The sequence below is a fragment of the Scyliorhinus torazame genome, chromosome 7 (genome assembly GCF_047496885.1).
Source record: "Scyliorhinus torazame isolate Kashiwa2021f chromosome 7, sScyTor2.1, whole genome shotgun sequence".
Taxonomy (NCBI): Eukaryota; Metazoa; Chordata; class Chondrichthyes; order Carcharhiniformes; family Scyliorhinidae; genus Scyliorhinus; species Scyliorhinus torazame.
Window position 1 is genome coordinate 131,057,867 of NC_092713.1, and position 23,273 is coordinate 131,081,139.

Here is a 23,273-nt window from a genome sequence, read left to right on the forward strand (position 1 = left end):
CTAATGAGCTTAAATAGGCTAGAGAGGGAACAGAGGAGATTTATGAGGATGTTGCTGAACTGGAGCATGAGGGAAGATTGGATTGACTAAGATTGTTTTGGACCTAATTGAAGTGTATAAAATTATGATGGATTTAGCTAGAGTGGATCGTAAGGCCCAACTCTCCTTGGTTGAGAGATCCATAACGAGGGGGCATAGTGCAATAAATAGGAAGTTAAGATGGGATTTGAGGGAAAATCCTATTGCCCAAGAATGGTGACATTTTGGAACTCACTGCCTAAAAGGGTGCTGGAGGCAGAAACTCTCAACATTTGAAATGCACTTCGATATGGACTGGAAATGGCATGATCTGCAGGGCTACAGACCAAGAGCTGGGAAGTGTAAATAAGTTGGAAGACAAATTAGGCCTGTTTTCACTAGAATTTATAAGGTTATGGGGTGATCTGATCGCAGTCTTCAAGATATTAACAGGAAAAGACAGGGTTTAGAAAGATAAATGGTTTCCACTGGTTGGAGATTCAAAAACTAGGGTGCACAGCCAAGAAATTAGGGCTAGACCATTCAGGAGAGATGTTAGGAAGCACTTCTTCACGAAAAGGGTGGTAGAGGTTTGGGACTCTCTCCTACGAATAGCAGTTGAAACTACAACAGTTGTTAATTTTAAATCTGAGATAGATAGGTTTTTGTTAAGCAGAATAAAAGGGATATGGGCCAAAAGCAGGTATATGGAGTTAGGCCACACATCAGCCATGATCTCATTGAATGGCAGGACAGGCTCGAGGGGCTGAATGGCACACTCCTGTTCCTATGTCTTCCTGGGTGGACGTGATAGGCTGAATGGCCTTCTCTGCTGTCATGTTCTGTGATTCTATTATGATGCCCTGCCATGGTGGAACATCATTATTGTAAAACAATATATTCTCCCAGAGGAACACTGTGGGAAATCTTTCGGTTTTCAACAAATGTTTCTATTTATAAATGTCCTTTGTATCGTATTACTTCCATATCTGCAATGTGCTTCCCTTTTCTCAGGGACGTGCAATCAAGATGACTGGGTCAGTGCAGTGCGACCAGTCATAGAGAAGCGAATACAAAAGTAAGTCTGACCTTCCCTTTTCATTCCGTGTGTAAATACATATTCTACAGCTACTTTGTTGCACAGGCACATTGTGACTTAAGATAAAAATATTCTTGACAATTCTCTGCACGTAGCTAAAAGTTTAGAATGCTGAAAGTGGTTCCTCGCTGTTATTGAAAATACCATTGAACATTATGATGGGGAAATTTGGATCCGTGAGGAATAGCCCCAATTGAATGCCTGGCCTTTTATATTTCTTTTATACTGTGATTTGACCAGGATGGTGATAAGAATGCAAAGGTTAGCTTCAACACCCTGGACTAGGGGTAAAGCAAACATGGTTCTCGTTCCTGCTTACCAACCACTTTCTAGAGAGGGAGTTTGTATGTGTAGACATGAGGTGAAAACGTGGTTAAACTAACCTGACACTACCCAACATATGGAAAATGATCACTTGAGAATAATACTGAAGGACCTTTGTAACCTGTAGAACTGTGAGCCATTTGAGAGTTATCTCCTTCAGGAAAAGGGGAACGAAAATGCAAAACTGGAAATAATTTTGGTGTGTATTCTGTATTCATGGACAAGGTTAATTCTTTAACTGTAGTTCACTTGAATTTTCAAAGCATGTTCAACAGAGTTTCTCATGTAAAGCAGTTGGGAAAGCTAAGCACATAGATTAAGGCTTCCTAGACTGTGGGCTGGGCGTCGTGAGATGGGATTTTGAGGTCACGAGCACCAAGGCATCGATGGCTGCCGTGGAGTTCAGCTGAATGCAAACAGCTTCAAGTCTCGCGTTTTCTTATTGGTGAGCGTAGTCCAACAAACCTTTGCAGCCTGTTTGCTGCAGCAGCAAAAAACTGCGAAAATGGAGGTGCTCGATTCAAAAAAGCAAAAAAACAAAAAACCTTCAGTTCCCACTAATTTGAGCACACCCCCTCCCGCCTTGATGCTGGAGCCTAACCCCGCTCCCAGGATCACACAAAGTCTGAGGATTAAGGCAATAAATTTGTTGATCAAGTGAAGCCATGTGGACAACTGAATAATAGTTAGGTGCTTATCATCTTCAGCCATACATTGATTATGCAAATAGATGAAGATAGACATCGTATGACACAATTGCATATAAGCAATTGCTTGAAACTTGGGCAAAAGCCGTCAGAATAATGTTGGCCAATAATCCTTAGCACCATGAATCACTGAAAGTAAAGCGGAGAGGTTTCTACTGACGAAGCTGCAAAAGATTGGGGGAGACAAATGATCATACCCTGAAAGCATCTGATCAGTCGTTGAAGCAGCGATTGGGTGCTGAGGCATTTTGTCATTTCAAATTGTTCTTATTGTGCTTGGTGGGTATTGGAATAAAACATGGTAATACTGCGCATCCTAAATGATTCATTTCTGAGGTATGGCATGTGATTTTGGTGGTTGTATAGCAAAATGAATGGATGCACTAGAAAGACTTCAGAAAATAATGACAAAAATGGTACAATGTTATGGCAAAGTGATCAAACAACTAAACTGCTTTTTGCGAGTGATAGAAAATATGGGCAGCATGTCTTTAAAATGACTGGCACTAATAAATTTGATGTAAGCAATCTCTTTGGTAATGAACATCGAGGTAGAGGAGGCAGGCACAACATTCACAAATCTTGAGCAAGGTTAGAGAAAGAATTGAGGGCTATAGAGATGTTGATTTTAGAACTGCTTCATTAAATTTTTTCCAAGGAGGTTTGGAATTTGTTTTTCTTACAAAGTCAAGGATCCACACCTTGCACTAAGGACCAACTCCACGTTAACATAATTGTACACAGACTGGCAGACTGAACAGCCTTTTCCCATTCTGGTCTCTGCTCTTCAAAATTAAAATCAATGACCAGACCATTTTAAAGTCTTTGTTGGCTGTGGTTGGTTTCCATGTTAAACCGTTAAACACACACAGTATGAATATGTATATTGATAGATTTGGCTGAAAGTTAGTGATCTTGCATTATAGTCCTGAAGGAGTGTTGTATTGTTGGAGATTGTAGTAAAACGGAGATATGTGTTTTCAGTTGGACGTAATGGTCCCATTGGCATTTCTCATAATAGAGCCTGAGTTATTTGGGGATGTCCTCCACTAATCAAATTTACTCTTCTTTTGATTTACAATTTGAGGGACCTGGCAATGCCCATTTTAAATGTCCTATTTGGCACTTGTTGTGGAGCATTTTGGGAATGCCAAGAACAGATGCAGCACGCCAGAAACGTATTGGATTCGTTTTACCATGTTGGAAATGAAGATTACTTGTTTTGTTTTATTCTCTAAATGTCATTGTTTGTTTTAGTCGTCATGATACAAACCTGGTGTTGTTGTTTTGCTCTAGGTACAGTGAGGGAGAGATAAGGTTTAACCTTATGGCAATCGTGTCAGACAGGAAGATGATATATGAAAGAAAGATTAGGGACCTACAGAGACAGCTGTCGGAGGTGAGTTATTTAATGGCACGAAATGTATCAACATATATCTGTTGCTGTTTGATTTTTGGTTCTTTCATGTTTTCTGGTAGATTTAATCGTTTGTTTTTGCAAAATACTTTGCAGATTTAATCTTTTTCTGTAAAATACATAACCGAAAACACTGTGGGACTCGTAACCAATTATGTAGCCAGCCTTCTGGTTTAGCAAAGTATTTTATGAATTTAATTTACATACAACTCTTTATACCATCTTTAAGCAAAATAGTATGTGAGGCAGACTTTTATTTCTCACTGTTGTACTTTAAAAGAGTATATAACTGCTTCATCTCCCATGAGTCTAGCTACATGTCAATTTGACTGGCACTGTAATCAAATAGTCTATAGTCTGAAACCACTCTGCATAGACAGTAGTGTCTGCGTGTTTACTTGTATCACTAAAATTCTAAACATAACCTTCAGACATTCAGATGACTGCGTTCTAATTAAACAATCGGAATGTTACATGGCAAAACTTGGAGCTGCAGCTTCCTTCATTGCGCATCCAGTTGAAATTCATTTTGCTATTTACATTTCAACCCATCTCGACAATTAAATCTATGCGAGGCTCTTCTTGTTATTTGTGGAGTACTGTCTTTATTTCTATGTATGGCGCTCTGCAATATCATATGCAAGACCACATTTTGGGGCTCCTCAGTTATCACCAAGAGGATCTCCTCATCTATTGTGGTTAATAATTCCACTGGCAAGATATATAAATATAGTGTGCCCTCACTAGATTTGTTCTACATCTACCTTATATTGATGGTGCTGGCAATTGCTCCTGTATAAAAACAAAAATGCTGTAAACACGCACGTGGGGAGAGAAACCAAGTCAATATTTCGGGTTGATGACCTTTCATCACATTAACCTGAAACATTGGCTCTGGTTCTCACTCCTTACTCCCTGACCTGAGTGTTTCCAACATTTTCTGTTTTTATTTAAAATTTGCATCATCTGCAGTATTTTGCTTTTGCTGTTGTATAACTCCACAACTGCTAGACTCTCTGATGCTTTGTGTGCATGGTTGTTCTCCACGTGCATGTCAATTCTGTTATGGAAGCATCATAGTTCATCATATCTTCAACCAATGTTGATACAAGCATACGCAAAGGGTAATGAGCACTTACCTGTGATTGACCCGAGGACATTTCTGGCCTGTATGGTTGAGTAACATTCACTTTAAAAAATATATTATTTTTATTGAAATTTTAACTATTTTTTACGAAGTTTACAAGAAAAAAGATAAATCATACAATAACATAGTAATGGGAATAACCCCCTTCCCGAAGTATTTTATTGGTTTCGCATTTTATGTTACATATTTTTAGCGTTTTTAGTTATTTTTAGTTATTTACATGTGACAGCACCATCTGGAAATGGGAGAGGGAGGTGGTACAGATAGCCACACCTCTATCCCTGTCCCTCTTTTAGATGTACATTGGCTCATCGTGTCCGCCGGTTTTATTTACGTTTCCATCAGGGCGGGCGGGGGGGGTGCCCCCCTGCATGCAAGGGTTAGTTCAGCATGTGCTTTCCCCCGTTCTGACCTGGGACCCCTCCACCCTGCTGCTGCGTTTTCTCTCTTTGTGGCCTTCCCCTTGCCGCGCCCCCCCCCCCCTGTCATGTGCTTCGGCAGTTTCTGTTCTTCCCCCCCCAGCCTCCAGCTCGCTTGGCTGTTGGCTTCAAACAAGCCCAGGAACAAGTTGGTGAATGGCTTCCACGTCTTGTGGAAGCTCTCTTCCAACAACGGAAGGGGAATTTGATTTTCTCCAGGTGGGGAAATTCTGACAGGTCGGCCAGACTGGCAGCTTTGGGTGGTGCTGCTGATCGCCAGCCGAGGAAAATCCTTCGGCCGATTAGGGAGGCAAAGGCAAGAGCGTCAGCCCCTCTCCCCATACATAGATCTGGCTGGTCTGATACCCCAAAGACTGCCACTTACAGGCTTGGCTCCACCCTCACCCCCACAACCTGGGTCATTGCTTCAAAGAAGGCTGTCCAGAACCCAACAAGTCTGAGGCATGACCAAGACATGTGGGTGTGGTTGGTCGGGCCTCCCTGACACCGTTCACATTTGTCCTCCACCTTTGGGAAGACTTGCTCATTCAGTTTCTAGTTAGGTGCGCTCTGTGCACCACTTTCAGTTGCATTAGGCATGTGGTGGTGGAGTTGGCCCTGTTCATTGCATCGCTCCAGAGCCCCCACCCTATTTAATAATAATAGTAATAACATTCGCTTATTGTCACAAGTAGGCTTCAATGAAGTTACTGTGAAAAGCCCCTAATCGCCACATTCTGGCGCCTGTCCGGGGAGGCCGGTACGGGAATTGAACCCGCGCTGCTGGTCTTGCTCTGCACTACAAGCCAGCTGTTTAGCCGGCCCCTATTTATATTTATGTCCCTAGTTCTTACTCTTATTTTTCCCATGTCTCGTCCAGCTGGAAGTGTGTCCCCTGTAACAGTCGCTCATACAGGCCCCCACAGCTCTCTTCTCTCTCTCTCTCTCTCTCTCTCTCTCTCTCTCTCTCTCTCTCTCTCTCTCTCTCTCTCCCCCTCTCTCTCTCTCTCTCTCTCTCTCTCTCCCCCCCCCCCCCCCCCCCCCCCCCCCACACACACACACACACACACCTAGGTCACCTGTGTCTAACAATTCCTCTATCATTGATGTCTGTGGGTATGATGTTGTCTCCTTGTGGAGGAACTTTTGTAGCAGTCTCATGCTAACCCAGGCTTTTGACCCTTACAGCACCAACTACATCAAATGCAATAGATCTGAAATTCCTACATTCAACACAGGGTAGTGAATCTGTGGAATCCTTTATCGCAGTGAGTGCGGAGGCTGGGTCGCTAAATATGTTCAAGGCTGAGATAAACAGATTTTTAATCAGTACGGGAATCCAAGGGTTAGGGAGATTCTTCATTAACAAGGGGTGAAACATCATCGTGTGTCAGTAGGAATGTATGATGGGGGTTACAGTCAGATCAACCATGATCTAATTGAATAGCAGAGCAAGTGGCCAAGTGGCCGCCTTCCTAATTAGTATGTTCATTCAAACCTCACTTTAGCAGAATAATACCTTGCACATGAAGCATTGCTCTTTTCCTTTCAACAAAATGCATCATCCAATTCACTGAGCAATACCACAAGAGACCTGCTAGTATTAGGAAATTTCAGTTCTCCACTTGTATTTGAGAGAACTTCTAGATTAATTTATTGACTGCACACATGGTTTATTCATGTTTCTTTACCGCAGAATATGACATTGATATATTGGAGGTAGACTGTGCTACCTGGAATACAGCTTCTTTGTGCCAGAATGGAACTTTTGCACAGAAACTCGTGCTTCAAAAATGTGACAATTAATCCTATGGTGTAACTATATGAAAAACGGCTTGTATTTTACTCTATATTCTAAAATCTGCACTTGGTGTTGCCATTGTTGTTATGCAATAGTGTACATTATTACTACTGTTGCAATATCTCAGGATCACAGCAGAAAGTAAGTATAAAAGTTCCCAAAATGCTAATATGTGTGCCAGTTTTTTTTTCATCACCTACTCAGCCAGTAGCAAATGTTGTCTGAGCTAGTATCTAGGCATCACACTATTGAATCTTTGCTTGCAGCAAAAATATTGACGAGGAAAATGATTGAATTTTAAAACTGCCAACAAAATTTCAAATCTGAAAACAGAAATAATACTGAACGGCATTTAAAAAAAAAATTTTATTGAGGTATTTTATTAAGGTATTATAACAACACAAACAATGTACATGAAACTATAAACATAATTCAAAAGCCTTCTCCCTCTTTTACAGGTCCCACCTTTATTAACCCCCTGCTCTAAGCTAAACTAACCTTCTGCTGGCAATTAATTTTCCGCGAAGAAGTCGACGAACGGTTGCCACCTTCAGGCAAACCCTAACAGTGACCCTCTCAAGGCGAACTTGATTTTCTCCAAACAGAGAAAGCTAGCCATGTCCGATAGCCAGGTCTCCGACTTCGGGGGCTTTGAGTCCCTCCAAGCTAATCGTATCCATCTCCGGGCTACCAGGGAAGCAAAGGCCAGAACGTCTGCCTCTTTCTCCTCCTGGATTTCCGGGTCTTCCGACACCCCAAAAATCGCCACCTCTGGACTCAGCGCCACCCTTGTTTTTAACACCGTGGACATGACATCTGCAAACCCCTGCCAAAATCCCCTAAGCTTCGGACATGCCCAGAACATGTGGACATGGCTCGCTGGTCCTCCTGCACATTTTGCACACTGTCTTCCACCCCAAAGCATCTGCTCGTGCGGGCCGCTGTCATGTGAGCCTGGTGAACGACCTTAAATTGTATCAGGCTGAGCCTGGCACATGTTGCGGACGCGTTGACTCTACTCAATGCGTCCACCCATAGACCATCCTCTATCTCTCCTCCCAGCTCCTCCTCCCACGTGCTCTTCAGCTCCTCGGTCTGTGTCTCCTCTGACCCTATAAGTTCCTTGTAAATGTCCGAGACGCTCCCTTCTCCCACCCACCCACCCTCTGGAAACTACCCTGTCCTGAATCCCCCTTAGCGGTAGGGGCGGGAAGGTTGACACCTGTTTATGTAGGAAGTCCCGCACCTGCAGATACCTGAATTTGTTTCCCCTCGCCAAACCCAAACTTCTCCTCCAGCGCCCTCAAAATCGGAAAGCTCCCCTCTATAGACATATCCCCCATCCTCTCAATCCCTGCTCTCCGCCATATCCAGAACCCCCCATCCATACTTCCCGGGGCAAACCGGTGATTATTACAGATTGGGGACCAGATCGATGCTCCCTCCGCTCCCACATGTCTCCTCCATTGCCCCCAGACTCTCAGGGCTGCCACCACCACGGGGCTGGTGGAATACCGTGCCGGCGGGAACGGCAGAGGCGCAGTTACCAACGCCCCCAAACTGGTGCTCTTGCATGAAGCCGCCTCCATACGCTCCCATGCCGACCCCTCCCCACCACCCACTTCCTGATCATGGCTATATTCGCCGCCCAGTAATAGTTACTAAAATTTGACAGCGCCAGCCCGCCCTCTCCCCGACTCCACTCAAGCATTACTTTCCTTACCCGTGGGGTGATGCCCGTCCAAACAAAGCCAGAGATCACTTTGTTGACCCGTTTAAAAAAGGACCGCGGAATAAAGATGGGGAGACATTGAAACACGAACAGGAATCTTGTGAGGACCGTCATCTTCACCGTCTGTACCCTCCCAGCTAATGACAACGGGAGCGCATACCATCTCCGAAAATCGTCCTTCATTTGGTCTACTGGCCGGGCCAGATTTAATTTATGCAGCTGGTCCCATTCCCGTGCCACTTGAATGCCTAGGGACCTAAAGCTTCCCCCTACTAATCTAAATGGCAGCTCCCCCAATCGCCTCTCCTGTCCCCTCGCCTGGACCGGAAACATCTCACTTTTCCCCATATTTAGCTTATACCCCGAAAACCGGCCAAATTCCCCTAGAATCCTCATGATTTCTTCCATCCCCTCTGGGTCCGATACATACAGAAGCAGGTCGTCTGCATAGAGCGAGACTCTGTGCCGCCGCCCCCCCCCCCCCCCCCCCCCCCCCCCCCCCCCCCCCCCCCCGGGACCAGCCCCTTGAGGCTGTCAGAGCAATTGCCAACGGCTCTATAGCTAGTGCGAACAACAGTGGAGAAAGGGGGCATCCCTGTCTCGTCCCCCGGTGCAGTCTAAAATAGTCCAATGTAGTCCTATTCGTCCGTACACTTGCCACAGGAGCCTGATACAGCAACCTGACCCAGTCAATAAAGTCCCGCCCAAATCTGAACCGTCCCTGTACCTCCCACAGATAATCCCATTCTACCCGATAAAAAGCCTTTTCTGCGTCCATTTTGATCACTACCTTCACCTCCCTACCTTCCGGGGGCATCATGATCACATTTAACAACCTTCTCACATTGACCGCCAACTGCCTACCCTTAACAAACCCAATGGTTCTCCCCAATAACGTCCGGAACACAATCCTCAACCCTGGAGGACAAAATTTTGGCCAGCAGTTTGGCATCCACATTCAACAGGGATATCAGCCTGTAAGACCCACACAGCTCCGGGTTCCTGTCCCGTTTCAGAATCAGCGAAATCATGGCCTGTGACATCGTCGGGGGCAGCACCCCTCTTTACCTTGCCTCATTGAACATCCTCATCAACACAGGCCTCAATATCCCAGAGAACCTTTTATAAAACTCCACTGGGTACCCGTCCAGCCCCGGGGCTTTACCTGCCTGCATGGCCTTCAGACTCTCCACTATCTCTTCCGACCCGATGGGGGCCCCCAGTCCTTCTACCAGCTCCCCGTCCACCTTTGGGAAATTCAGCCCCCCAAGTGCCTCATTCCCTCCGGCCCTGTCGGGGGTTCCAACCTATACAGCCTACTGTAGAAATCCCTAAACACCTTATTCACCCCTGCTGAATCTCCAACCAGGTTCCCATCTCCGTCATTTACTTTCCCTATCTCCCTGGCTGCCTCCCTCTTTCTAAGCTGCTGTGCAAACATTTTGCTGGCCTTCTCTCCATACTCCTAGATCGCCCCCCCTCGCCTTTCTCAGCTGCTCCACCACCCTCCCTGTGTTTAACAAACCAAACTCCGCCTGTAGCCTCCACCATTCCCTTACAAGTCCTGCCTCTGGGGTCTCTGCATACCTCCTATCGATCTGTAGTATCTCCTTAACCAGTCGGTCCGTCTCTGCCCTGTCCACCTTCTGCCTATGGGCCCGTATCGAGATCAGCTCCACTCGGACCACTGCCTTCAGTGCTTCCCAGACCATCGCTGCTGAAATTTCCCCCATGTCGTTGACCTGCAGGTAGTTCTGAATACATTTCCTCAGCCGCTTGCACACCCCTTCGTCAGCCAAAAGTACAACATCTAACCTCCAGTGCGGGTGTTGGTTACTGTCTTTACTAACCTGCAGGTCAACCCAGTGCGGAGCATGGTCTGAGATTGTGATCGGCGAGTAACCCGTGTCCACCACCCCTTCCAGGAAGGCCCTGCTCAAAATGAAGAAATCTATCCGGGAGTACACTTTATGCACGTGTGAGTAGAAGGAGAACTCCTTCACCCTCAGCCGCCCAAATCTCCATGGATCCACCTCCCCCATCTGCTCCATGAACCCCCTAGTTCCCTTGCCACTGCTGGCACCTTGCCCGTTTTCGAGCTTGACCGGTCCAAGCCAGGGCCAATAACTGTGTTAAAGTCCCCTCCCGTGACCAACCTGTGCGAGTCCAGGTCTGGTATCTTCCCCAGCATCCTCTTTATAAACTCCACATCATCCCAATTTGGTGCATATACAATTAATAATACCACTTGCACCCCCTCCAGTTTCCCATTGACCTTAATGTACCGACCTCCCACATCCGAAACTATTCTACCCGCCTCAAACACCACCCGCTTATTGATCAGGATCGCGACCCCTCTAGTCTTTGAATCCAGTCCCGAGTGAAAGACCTGACGACCCAGCCTTTCCTCAATCTAATCTGATCAATTACTCTAAGGTGCATCTCCTGCAACATTACCACGTCCGCCTTCAGTCCCCTAGGATGCGCGAACACATGTGCTCTCTTGACCGGCCCATTTAATCCTCGAACATTCCAGGTGATCAGTCTAGTTGGGGGGGCTCATTGCCCTCCCCTCCGACGATCAGCCATCCCCTTTTTTGGGCCCGCCTCCAGCCCATGCTCTGCGCCTCCACCAGCCCGCCCCAGGCAGCCTCCGCCCCCAACAGCCTCCGCCCCCAACCTCCTCTCTGTCCCTTGGCCCAGGTCCCTCCCTCGTCAGCAAAACATCCCCCCCCCCCCCCCCCCCAGTAACAACACTCTGTAACCCAACCCCTTTGATAAACCAAATATATGCACACCCCCCACTGCGCTTCCATGAGCTAGCCCACCCAGCTAGCTTGGTGGCCCCCATCCCTGGCGCCGGATAGTCTCCCACCTATTGTTCCCTCCCCACCCTCCCCCTCCCCCACTCATGCAAACAAACTCCAGCATCAAACAATCCCCACACAATTGCCCGACAGTAAAACACCAAAATCTAAACAAGCACACCTCAATCCCCCAACAGTGCAAATGAAAACCTTAACTCACTCAGCTCTGCCACTGGTCCCAATTCAATACAGAAGGCATTACAAACAGCTTCCACAAAACGAAAAACAAGAAACTTTTTTTTAAAGAACAGAGAAACAAAAAGAAAAAAAAACATGAACGTTGCAGCAAAGTTCAAAAGTTTGCAGTCCACCACCAGTCCTTTCCTTTTCACGAAGTCCAGCGTGTCCTCAGGTGACTCAAAATAAAAGAGCTGTTCCTCGTACGTGACCCAGAGACGGGCCGGATACAACAGTCCGAACTTCACCTTTTTCTTAAAAAGGATCGACTTAATTTGGTTGAAGCCTGCTCTTCTGGCCACCTCCACACTCAGGTCTTGGTTGACCCGCAGGATACTATTGTCCCACTTACAGCTCCATGTCTGCTTGGCCCACTGTAGAATGCGCTCCTTATCCAAGCACCTGTGTAATCTCACCACCATTGCCTCGGGGGGGGGGGGGGGGTCTCCCGTTCGCGGGAGAATGCCCCATCCCCCAGCAGCTTCTCAAACATATCTGCGATGTATGCCCCAGCGTCCGCTCTTTCGGAACCCTCCGGGAGCCCAACGATTCTCAAGTTCTGCCAGCGGGATCTATTCTCTAGGTCCTCCGCCTTCTCCAGGAGCTTCTTCTGCTGGTCTCTCAGCACCCCCATCTCCAACTCCACCGCAGTTTGATGTTCTTCCTGCTCAGCCAGCGCCTTCTCCACCTTCTGGATCGCCCGATCTTGGGCGTCCAATCTAAGCTCCAGCCGCTCAATCGACTCTTATCGGTCCAAGCAGTCCCGTTTCTGCAGAGCAAAGCCTTCCTGAATAACTTGCATCAGCTGCTCCGTTGACTGCTGGGTCGACAAACCAGAGGTCCGGTCTTCCGCCATGCTGTCTCCCGCTGCAGCTTTAGCCCAAGCCTTCTCTGTCTTTCTGTTTCTGCCTTTACGAGCACTTCTCGTCCTCCTCTCCATGCACTGATGTGGGAATTCAGTACACAATCACCTCTGTCTTCAGTTTTACAGTTCAAGTCCGGTAGAAAAAGGGGGGGGGGGGAATGGCCCAAAAGTCCGACCCGAGCGGGAGCCACCAAATGTGCGACGTACTCCTTCATAGCCGCCACTGGAAGTCCCTGAACTGCATTTATGGCACTACATTAGCCGTGTTTTTAAAAAATAAATTTAGAGTACCCAATCATTTTTTTTCCAATTAAGGGGCAATTTAGCATGGTCAATCCACCTACCCTGCACACCTTTGGGTTGTGGGGGTGAAACCCACGCAGGCACGGGGATAATGCAAACCCCACACGGACAGTGACCTGGGGCCAGGATCGAACCCGGGTCCTCAGTGCCATTGGCAACAGTGCTATTAACCACTGCGCCGCCGTGCCGCTCACATTAGCCTAGTTTTACTTACCAGGATCAATAACCTCACAAAATATATCTAATGATGAGAGCAAAAAATTACTTAGTCGAGAAGAAATCTACTGGTGATAATGTGTAGTATTACCAACTTCGCAATATGTACTTTGAGTCGCTGACTTGTTTTTCAGTGACAGGTTGCCTGGGTAACTAAGGACATCATTCCTGTCCAAGGTGAGACCTCTTGGTCTTCTGTCTATTCTATTTAGATAATGTGCGTTTAATATGTCAAAAGATAATTAGCAATCCTGGGCAGTTCAGGCTCCCTTTTACTGGGTTAGATTTATATGGTAGTCAGCAGCTTCAGATGCTGTTATTATTATTAGCTTGCTTTTTTTAAGTACCCAATTATTTTTTCCAATTAAGGGGCAATTTAGCATGGCCAGTCCACCTAGCCTGCACATCCTTGGCTTGTGGGGGCAAAACCCACGCAAACATGGGGAGAATGTGCAAATGCCGCACGGACAGTGACCCAGAGCCGGAATCGAACCTGGGACCTCGGCGCTGTGAGGCAGCAGTGTTACCCACTGCACCACCTTGCTGCCCCAGTTAGCTTGCTTTTTAAAAAAATGCCACTTATTGTCTTGTGTTTTAAGGATTCCTTATTTTCCTGATTTTTATTTCTTCATTTTTTGTGTTCATCTTTTTGCTATCTTCAGTCAGCTTGATCTTTGCTGATTTTTATTTTTCCCAACTCCCATTCCTTTTTTAAATTTTGAGTACCCAATTCATTTTTTCCAATTAAGGGTCAATTTAGCATGGCTAATCCACCTACCCTGCACACCTTTGGATTGTGGGGGCGAAACCCATGCAAACACAGGGAGAATGTGCAAACTCCACAGAGACAGTGACCCAGAGCCACGATCGAACCTGGGTCCTCGTCTGCCATGAGGCAGCAGTGCTAACCACCACCACCGTGCTACCCAACCCAACTCACATTCTGATACTTGCCTTTGCTTTCGTTTACTACTTTTTTCGTATATATGTGTTAATTTGTTGTCTTTTCTGTTGCCAATACAGTTCTCGCCTTCACATATTGCTGCGACTTTAGGAAACTGCAATTCTTGGCCACTGAAAAGGAACTGAGTCAGCATTTGGTTAATTTGCAGAATATTTCTATAATCATACAACATGGCAAGGTGGCACAATGGTTAGCACTGCTGCCTCACGTTGCCAGGGACCTGGTCCGATTCCGACCTCGAGTGACTAGATTTGCACATTCTCCCTGTGTCGGCGTGAGTTTTCTCCGGGAGCTCTGGTTTCCTCCCACAGCCCAAAGATTAGGTGCATTGGGCATGCTAAATCGCCACTTGGTGTCCAACAGTTAGGTGGGGGGGGGGGGGGGGTTTGGGCCAAGGTAGGGTGCTCGTTCAGAGGGTCGATGCAGACTCGATGGGCCGAATGGCATCATTCTGCACTGTAAGGATTCCCTGAACACAAAGAAGTCACTTAACCGATTGTGCCATTTCCAGGATTTGTAAGCTATCCAATTATTCCCAATCCCTTGTTCCTTCCCCCTTGGCACCACAATTTCCTCCTTTTCATGTATGTCCAGTTCACTTTTGGAATATGTAGTCCTGCCATTGAAGTTTTCTGCATGTCTAATAGGTTGCTTTCATTTTTTCATGGTTAACATGAGCTTTGTCTTCTCTGGATATCCAGTTTTCAAGATTTAATTTAACGTGCAGCCTTTGGAGATGCTTCAACTATTTACTGTTGGTATTAACTAAATAAAGTCATAATATTAGAGTGTTCTCAATTTACTTGTGGAGTCTGTGGATCATTGTTTTGATCTGTATTAAATGTGGAGAATATCCTCTAACTAAATGGTATAAAAGAAGTATGTAATGTAGGCAAAGTAACTTGGGCAGTTGGTAAGTGGGAACTACTTTTTTGTAAGGTATTATCATCCACTTCAGCTGAATGTAGTTTTGAAGCAACTTGATGATGAAATATTAAAAACTGCAGTTCGCACTCTTGCTTGACATATTTTATCATGCTGATAGAGAGATTAAAACATTGCCTGCATTGAAGAATTTTCCTGAAATGTTGGCATCAGTAGACGTTTCTTCAGTTTTTAAACTCTAGATGATAAGTGAGTAATACTGAGATTTTACGGATATGTCCTATATTCTTTCTCTCTTTGTAATTTGAAAGGGAAGCCTTTGTTTGCAATGCATCCCAGTTCATAAAGTCTCACCTAGTGAAGTCAAGATTTTTTGGCAAAGGTTTGGGTCTTTGGTGCCCGTCCCTTCCCCAGTCACTTGTACTCTAAATAAGCATTGCTAACTCTTAAGACACAATTTAGTGGTGTGGATTCCCTGGCTCCAGTTGTTGTTTTGACCATCTAATTTATGGGAAATCTGAGACTGGCACAGGTTCGATTGGTATAAAAGCTGCAACAGGGTCAAACAGGCCAGAAGGTCCCTTGTTCAATTCCTGGTCTGTGCTTGAGCTGACTCCAGTTTAGGTGGCAGCTGGTATATCTTTGTTGGCCACAGCATCCCTGACTTAGCGAAGGAAAAAATGGATAATGCTCCCATTGTCGAAAAAGTAAACATTAGATGAAAGACAGCATGGGATTCTACTATGATGATTCAATTGGAGCATATCTTGGTAGCACAGGGCTTAATATGAAGAATGGCCATTTGAATGAAGGACAGGAAGAAACCCATTGACTCCAGACCTTTGGAAGAGGAGAAAATGTGAAACTAGCCAATCGAAGCACCTCAATTGCTGCTCTGCCTCATGTCAATTAATTCTGGACAGAATACATATATTATTTCTAGGATCTTCTGGGTGCTCCCTTTGCCCACTCGCTGATCAGCTTTTTTGAGGACCGTTTTCAGCAGAGTCAGCCTTTTGAAAATGAACTCATTTGTTGAGGTATGTTGCTGTTTTGGGCTTATTATCCGTTTGTTGGTTAGTTTTGCCTCCCCTTAACAGGATTGCAGAATGAAATTTCTTCTGGAACCCAGCTCTACTGGCTGTGAAGCAAGTTTTCAATAGCATCTAGCATATTTTGGAGGACAAGGAGAATTCTATTACCTAAAGAATGTAAGACAAAGTGAACTTTGCACTGGGGGACAAATGTAATGGTATCTTGGTCATCCTTTGGGCCTCAATACATTGGAAAAGTAAACTTAAACAGTGGCTTCCCTTCTGTCTCTGTGATATTTCCAGGGAAGGTGACGTTGAGTTTGGTCATCTTCTATGGACTGCTGGGTGCCACTGGTTCCTTCTCACGTTTATGGGTAAGCTCTGGTGATGATTTATTTGTGGAGATGGGTCTCCACATCCTGACAGTTGCAATGTTACTGATTAGATCACATCTACTTCATCGGCTTCCTGTTTTCCCTGATCTTCTGTGCCTTACTGTTTGATCCATCTTTCCCTCTAACCTCCCAACTTCTGGGCCATTTTGTTGCCTCTGGCTGTGGAGATTTGTAACATTTAATAGGTTAGCTGTCACCTGATTTTAACTGCTGCTTGATTTACTATATCTTCAGCTTAGTTATCCTTAATTGTTCAAATCTTTCCTGTGAAAGTTTGGTGCTGATTATCTCGGATTCATATTGCTTCATCTACTTGTTGACCACTTTGTTGGAATGTCAGTCTTTGCAATCAGTCTTCATTTGAGTGTCTCCAACTTGATTGATATTCTTGACATTCATCACTATATTTTCCATGTCTTGGTTAGCTTTCCCTGTGTTGCTGTTGGCTATGCTTGAAAAGCTGCTTTCAGCATTGTCCCCTTCGATACTCTTTTTAATATATTTTATATACTCACATGTAAAGCAATGTCTTTTCCCCTTCCCTTGACATCCATTCGGAAAGATTATGACTCTTATAAGGCACTGATAACGTTGCAAATTCTGCCTACAAAATTCTCAATTTCTTATCAACTGACCTTCATGAATGATTTTTCTTTCTATTCTTTTTCATTTCAATCTTAAGTTCCTAGCTACTGCTGATTTTAAATCTTTCTCCCTGACTACACAAATGGGTTGTCGCTGGTTTTAAATGAGCATTAGAAACTAGGAGTGAGCTTGGAAGGAAAAGTTGTCAATTCAGTGCTCTGGAATGGCAGAATGAAGCATTGGCAGACTTTGTACTGCTACCGTGTGCACTTTGGTCAGTAGTATTCAGTGAAATTGTTTCATTAGGAGGAAAACCAGAGGGTATGCTCAGGGAGGATATAATCCATGTCTAAAATGAGTCCCCAACTATAAACCCAAACAAACGCACACATTTCAATTATAACTCATAGCGATACACTGTCTAATGCTGAGTAATGACAATGTTTTTATTTTTAAAAATCAAAACCTGTATCAAGTCCAAAAATAAAGATCTTTAGGTTCCAGGATTCATACCAGGCTGCATGATAAAAGCATTTCTCGGCCTTCTGAATAATTTGGTACTGAACTCTTATAAAACTATCTAAAGTTCAAAAAGTGGATGTACACTAAACTTCCACATGTTTTCAGTTCCTCTTTGTAACATGGGTAGCTAACATGGGCACAAGCTGAAAGTTGTACCCTTTTTGATTTCTGTTACACATTTTGTTAGATTCTTTGGAATCATGGCCATTTGTCTGCTGTGTATTTGCGACTCAGTTGGAACTTATATTTTATATTTGTTCTTTCAATTTGTGTTTTTTAATGTTATCTTTTTGTATGGACCTTTTTCTCCTTTGGTGATGTACTTTTATTTCCTTTTCATTTTATCTGTCTTCATTGCTGCATAATAAAACTGTCTGGATTTAAACTCATAACTACTGAAGGTGTGTGCACAAGCGACCAGAAGTATTTTCCTTTTTTCCTCCCCTTGTAGATGTGTCTGGCCTGTGCCTTTTCAGAATGACTAAACCATTTGTTGTGTGACTAATCTTTGAAGTAAATGTACATGTTGCTCCTCTCCACAAACTCTTCAATGTACTGCATTAACAAGCCACTTGTCTTTTTTAAAAAATAGAATCATAGAATCCCTACAATGCATTGAGTGAGCACCCATCCTAGCCCCACTCCCCCGCTCTATCCCCATAGCCCCACCTAACCTGCACATCCCTGGACACCATGGGGCAATTTTATCATGGCCATTCCACCTAACCTGCACGTCTTTGGACCGTGGGAGGAAACCGGAGCACCCGGAAAAAACCGACTCAGGCACGGGGAGAAAGAGCAAACTCCACACAGTCACCCAAGGGCAGAAAACATGGCGCAGTGAGGTAGCAGTGCTAGACACCATGCCGCCCTTATTTCTGCCTTCCAGTTTCCTCTTTTTTTCTGTACCCCTTTTTCAGTTAGTTTCAGTTTGTTTGTTCAAGCTCTATCCTATGTTAACTTTTAGCCTATTTCTCTTGAATCTCCTCTGCCCTCTTTACTAACAGTTTTAAACTGAGCGCTTGGCTGTCGTAGAATTTCCTGACACAGCTCCCACACACTGGCCGCCATTGATAACTGTCAATTTTGTGCTTAAAAATAAAGTGAACTATTAATAATCTGAATTAAATAACGTAAGTCCAGAGAAAATTGGAATTTAGTCTTAAAAGTGTGTAAATGATTAGTTTATTTAAATTAAGCAACAATTGGATTTAAAGTAGTTGACTGAATTCCATTATAAGACACAGTCAGAGAAAGTGGGGGGGCACCAAGTGGAGCAGCAACCATTTGCTCCTTTTATTATTTAACCTTTTAATTATTTTAACTTAATTTCAAAATACCTTGTGTTCCTATCTGAAAATGCTAGAAAACTGTAAACCTAAGAAATCATTGATGATTTAAAAATGGCTGTGCGTTTTGATGCTGAGAAGGAGATCGCATACTGAAAACATACTGAAAAGGTTCTTTCTATCTATGTTTTCTTTGTGCAGGAAGAACCCATGGATACAGATCAGAACAGCAGTATCATAAACTCTATTCAGTCAGAAGTAGCTAAATATCAGATGCTGATTGAAGAAGAAAATCAGAAATTAAAACGGTATAAGGTGGGTTGTACAGAAATGGATTGTTGTATAGTGCACTTCTCTATTCAAACCATTTTAGCTTGTATCAATAAGAAAGCAAAATAAAACCATAAGCTGTTGGAAAGGCAGGTGTAATTTGGAAGAAAGAAACATCCAGTAGAAGTACTATGCACATGTGTACATTTTAGTCAGATTTATTGGTTGAACCTCTTCTTCCCACAATCCCCCCTCCCACCACCACCACCGCCAGAGCTCTGTGTTTACTCTGACTCTGGCCTCTTGTGGGCCTTTCCGTTCCTTCGTCCTGCCATTGGCAGTTGTGTCTTCAAACACCTAGAACCCATGCTCTGGAATTCTCGCCCGAAACTTCCCCATCTTTCCTAGCACAGTGGTTAGCACTGTTGCTTCACAGCACCAGGTGCCGAGGTTCAATTCCTGCTTGGGTCACTGTCTGTGCGGAGTCTGCATGTCATGTTCTCCCTGTGTCTGCGTGGGTTTCCTCCGGGTGCTCTGGTTTCCTCCTGCAAAGTCCCAAAAGACGTGCTTTTCGGGTGAATTGGGCATTCTGAGTTCTCCCTCAGTGTACCCGAACAGGCACCGGAGTGTGGCGACTAGGGGATTTTCACAGTAACTTCATTGCAGTGTTAATGTAAGCCTACTTGTGACAATAAAGATTATTATTATTATCTCCATCCCATGCTGTAAGATCTTCTTTAAAGCCAATTTCTTTGACCAAGCTTTTGGTTACCCTGGGCGGGATTCTCCGTTGTCCGACGCTGAAATCGGGTACGACGATCGGGCGGAGAATAGCTCCCGACGTCGAAATCGTGGCAGTTTTACGCCGGATCGCGATGCTCACCCCCCCCCCCCCCCCAAATCGGCATCATTGTGACGTGCACAGTTGCAACCACAATCACATCTCATTATCGAGAGGGCATGCGGACCGTGTCCCGCACCGCCATACTTCGCTGACAGCCGTGCCGCTGGCCGGGGGGCTTCTGCCAGTACCGGGGGGAGTAGTGGGGGGTGGCCAGAAGGTGGGCTGTGGGGTCGGGGCAGACACATACGCGGTCGAGCACAACAGGTGCCATCGGTGTGAGTGTGGGGCGTTTATAGTGTACATGCGGCTGCAGCTTGTCAGCCCTGCGCGTGTCCATCACGGATCCGCCGATTTCCCCCACTGTTTTCCGCGTGTTCTGCGGGTGTTCCAAGTGCGCCGGTGCTAGCCCCTCACCGCAAGCTGAATCGGTGCGGGTGTGCCGCCGATTTTCCCGTCGTGGAATTCCACGGATCCTCTGTTGGCGTCAGTACTTAGAGGCAGGAACGGAGAATCTATATATAATACCTCATTCTTTAACTCATCACATTTTTGCTGACTGCCGCTGTAGCTTTTTTCCATATTTAAAAAAAAATCTATAGGAATGCAAGTTTTGAATATTGAGAGTTCGGCTCCTGAATCTGAGATCCCCAAGACGTGGAACCTGCAAATTATAGATAAGTCTGTTGGGTGGCTGTGTTAGATATGTTAGACGGTATGTTTTTATATATATATAATATGTATATTACAGTATATGTGTTAACTTTATTCTGTTGGTCTTGTTTCAGATTGAAAACGTCAGAAGAAAACACAATTATTTGCCCTTTATTATGGAACTTTTGAAGACTCTGGCAGAGCACCAGCAGTTAATACCACTGGTAGAGAAGGCAAGTGTATCTTTATTTATAATTCATTCAAAGGGTGTAAGTGTTGCTGGCAACAAGCATTTAGTGCCCATCCCTAATTGATTTTGAGAATATGAGCCCCCTTCAACTGCTGCAGTGCTTGTAGTCTGGATATACCCACAGTGCAGTCAGGTTTCTCAGTAACTTAGTCACACATTATTGACTTATTGATATTGGAGGTAAAGCAACATGCTTCCTCTCTATCCAATTTTATTAAAGTGGTCAGCTTAAATAATTAAATGATTGTAGATTTTGTGCCCAGCTGTTGTGTTGGAGATGTGAAGTAAGTGATGACCAAGGGCGTAATGTATTTTTGGGTGTTGGTTTAACTCAGTTGGCTGGACAGCTGGCTCATGATGCAGAGCGTGGCCAACACCGTGGGTTTAATTCCCATACTGGCTGAGGTATTTGTGAAGGCCCCGCCTTCTCAACCTTGTCCCTCGCCTGAGGTGTGGTGATCCTCCGGTTAAGTCACCACCAGTCAGCTCTGCCCCTCGAAGGGGATAGCAGCCCCTGGGACTATGGCGACTTTGCGAATGTGTTTTAATTGCATGGTAGGACGTGAATTCTACATTCCGATTTGGTGATTTGATGAGAGTTGATTAAGGAATTCTGAAGTACCAGTGAACTACTTAGCTGGGGTGGAGTGGTTAGAAAGGAAAAGCAAAGCCAACTATATTATGAGTATGCTCTTTCAACTGCCTGTTCGAAGAGTCAGATGTGTGTAGATCTGGGAGCAGGTCTCCTGTGCACACTTGGGTGGGAGAGTTGCCCTTATTCGGAAGAACTTAAGGAGGCAAAAGAAAAATGTCAGACTAAAAATTGTTGATCTGCACAATAGCCAGATTCTATCTCTGTGAATCTGGTAACCTGGAATTGTGCATTTATGCTATGAGAAGTGTAGCCCACTGCCCTGTACTTTGTTACAGGGTTTGATATGGTCAACACATCCCAACATTAGGTAGCAATGGAGGTTTAGAATTTGTGGGAAGTAAAAGGCATTGTGGAAAGGGATGAGAGTTTATTTTAGACAGAAACAAGTGTAGACAAGCTCCCACAAATCTCATCACAAATGATCAGACCAAAGAATTCTATCTTGACAGAGTATGTTCTCCGTCTGCCAGCAGCTTCGACCATGTGACAGCAGGCCAAGTTCAGGGAAGTATATATGTGATTAGTGTATTTGTATGTTTAAGAGTATATGTGCATATATATTTTATATAATGCAAAATTTCAACAAAGTTAAAAGCAATTTAAATACAGATTGAGATTGAAAAGTTTGTAGCTCGGCCCACCTGATGAGCACCATTAGGAATTTCAAAGAATGTGTGCGATTAGAGTTTTGACAGCATAGTGAAGAACCAAATTTGTGTGATTTTCTTCTGCATAAATCCCAATAATGCCCCATGCAATAGGTCTTAGGCTGGAAACTGTTGAACATTGGGAGGATGGATCATTCCCGGATTCCTCATATACCAACTCTACTCAATTACAGAATCCCATTCAAAATTATGGAGAAAGAAAATAAAGTTGACTACATTTTGCTGGATTCACATGACTAATGTATTTACTCTTCAACACAGGCTAAAGAAAAGCAGAACGCCAAGAAAGTTCAAGAAGCCAAGTGAAACTCCCACCAATAACTTTGTGACCATTTGCTGCTGATAATTCTGTTTTAAGAAGTGAAATCTGACCTATAACCAGTGGACTTTTCAGATAGCTAACGAGTGCAAAGCACTCTCATTTGTAATTATACATCACATACAAGATTGTTAAATGTTCCCTATTTGCATCACATGCATGCACTATGTACCATGTTTAATACAAAAAGTTTGTTTTTAAATATATCGTTTTCTCCCCATAAAAGTTGTTCAAGTGCTGCTGACACTTTACAGTCCCAACTTCAAAAGATTTCTCTGTCTTGTGTTGAGTAATGGAATTAACTAGGTGCATGATAAGGTAATAAATGCTAAATAAAATTATTTAAAAAAAATTATTTGCTGCTTGTCACTATTTGATTTTGTTCATTCTACACGTCAAGTTAAGCTTGGCGATTACAAGTTTGAATCCTGTGAGTGCACAATACCCTGGGGAAAAGCAGAAGTTTGATTCTAGTGGTAGAAATTATTTTTTTGTAAGCAACAAATTGCCACCCGCATTTTCAGGAATAGCAGCAATGAGATGAAACAATCTATCTGACTTAAAGTTTACCGTGCCTCTGTTTCTTGTGCCCAGATGGGGAGACTTCTATCCATGCGATAGGTGGGGGGTAGGGGACATGGTTTCAGAAATCTGGAATTTGGATTACTTTTGCTCCTCAGGACATTGGTTGTTGTATTATTGAAAGTACACTATCAAAACTGACCAAAACCTCTTGTAAAACAATTGTTTTGCTCATTCTACATCCCTGCCTAGCAGCCCAGAAAATTTAATATGATTATACAATGCTTTTGTGCTGGATGTATCTGAATCAACGTGGTGGTTCTGTATT

The 23,273-nt window shown here is 44.4% G+C and overlaps 1 protein-coding gene across 2 annotated transcripts in view; it reads left to right on the plus strand.

The window, feature by feature from the left end:
* uchl5 (ubiquitin carboxyl-terminal hydrolase L5) overlaps positions 1-22,778 on the plus strand; it is a 51,468-nt gene extending 28,690 nt beyond the window's left edge. Inside the window, exons 7-11 of one of the 2 annotated variants that reach the window (XM_072511491.1) lie at positions 1,033-1,096; positions 3,445-3,547; positions 18,968-19,081; positions 20,666-20,764; positions 22,366-22,778. In XM_072511491.1, coding sequence (XP_072367592.1) covers positions 1,033-1,096; positions 3,445-3,547; positions 18,968-19,081; positions 20,666-20,764; positions 22,366-22,410 — 425 coding nt within the window. In that variant the 3' untranslated portion in view covers positions 22,411-22,778. The remainder of the gene's footprint in view (positions 1-1,032; positions 1,097-3,444; positions 3,548-18,967; positions 19,082-20,665; positions 20,765-22,365) is intronic. The other variant, XM_072511492.1, reaches the window with a different exon arrangement.
* The last annotated feature ends 495 nt before the right edge of the window (positions 22,779-23,273 follow it).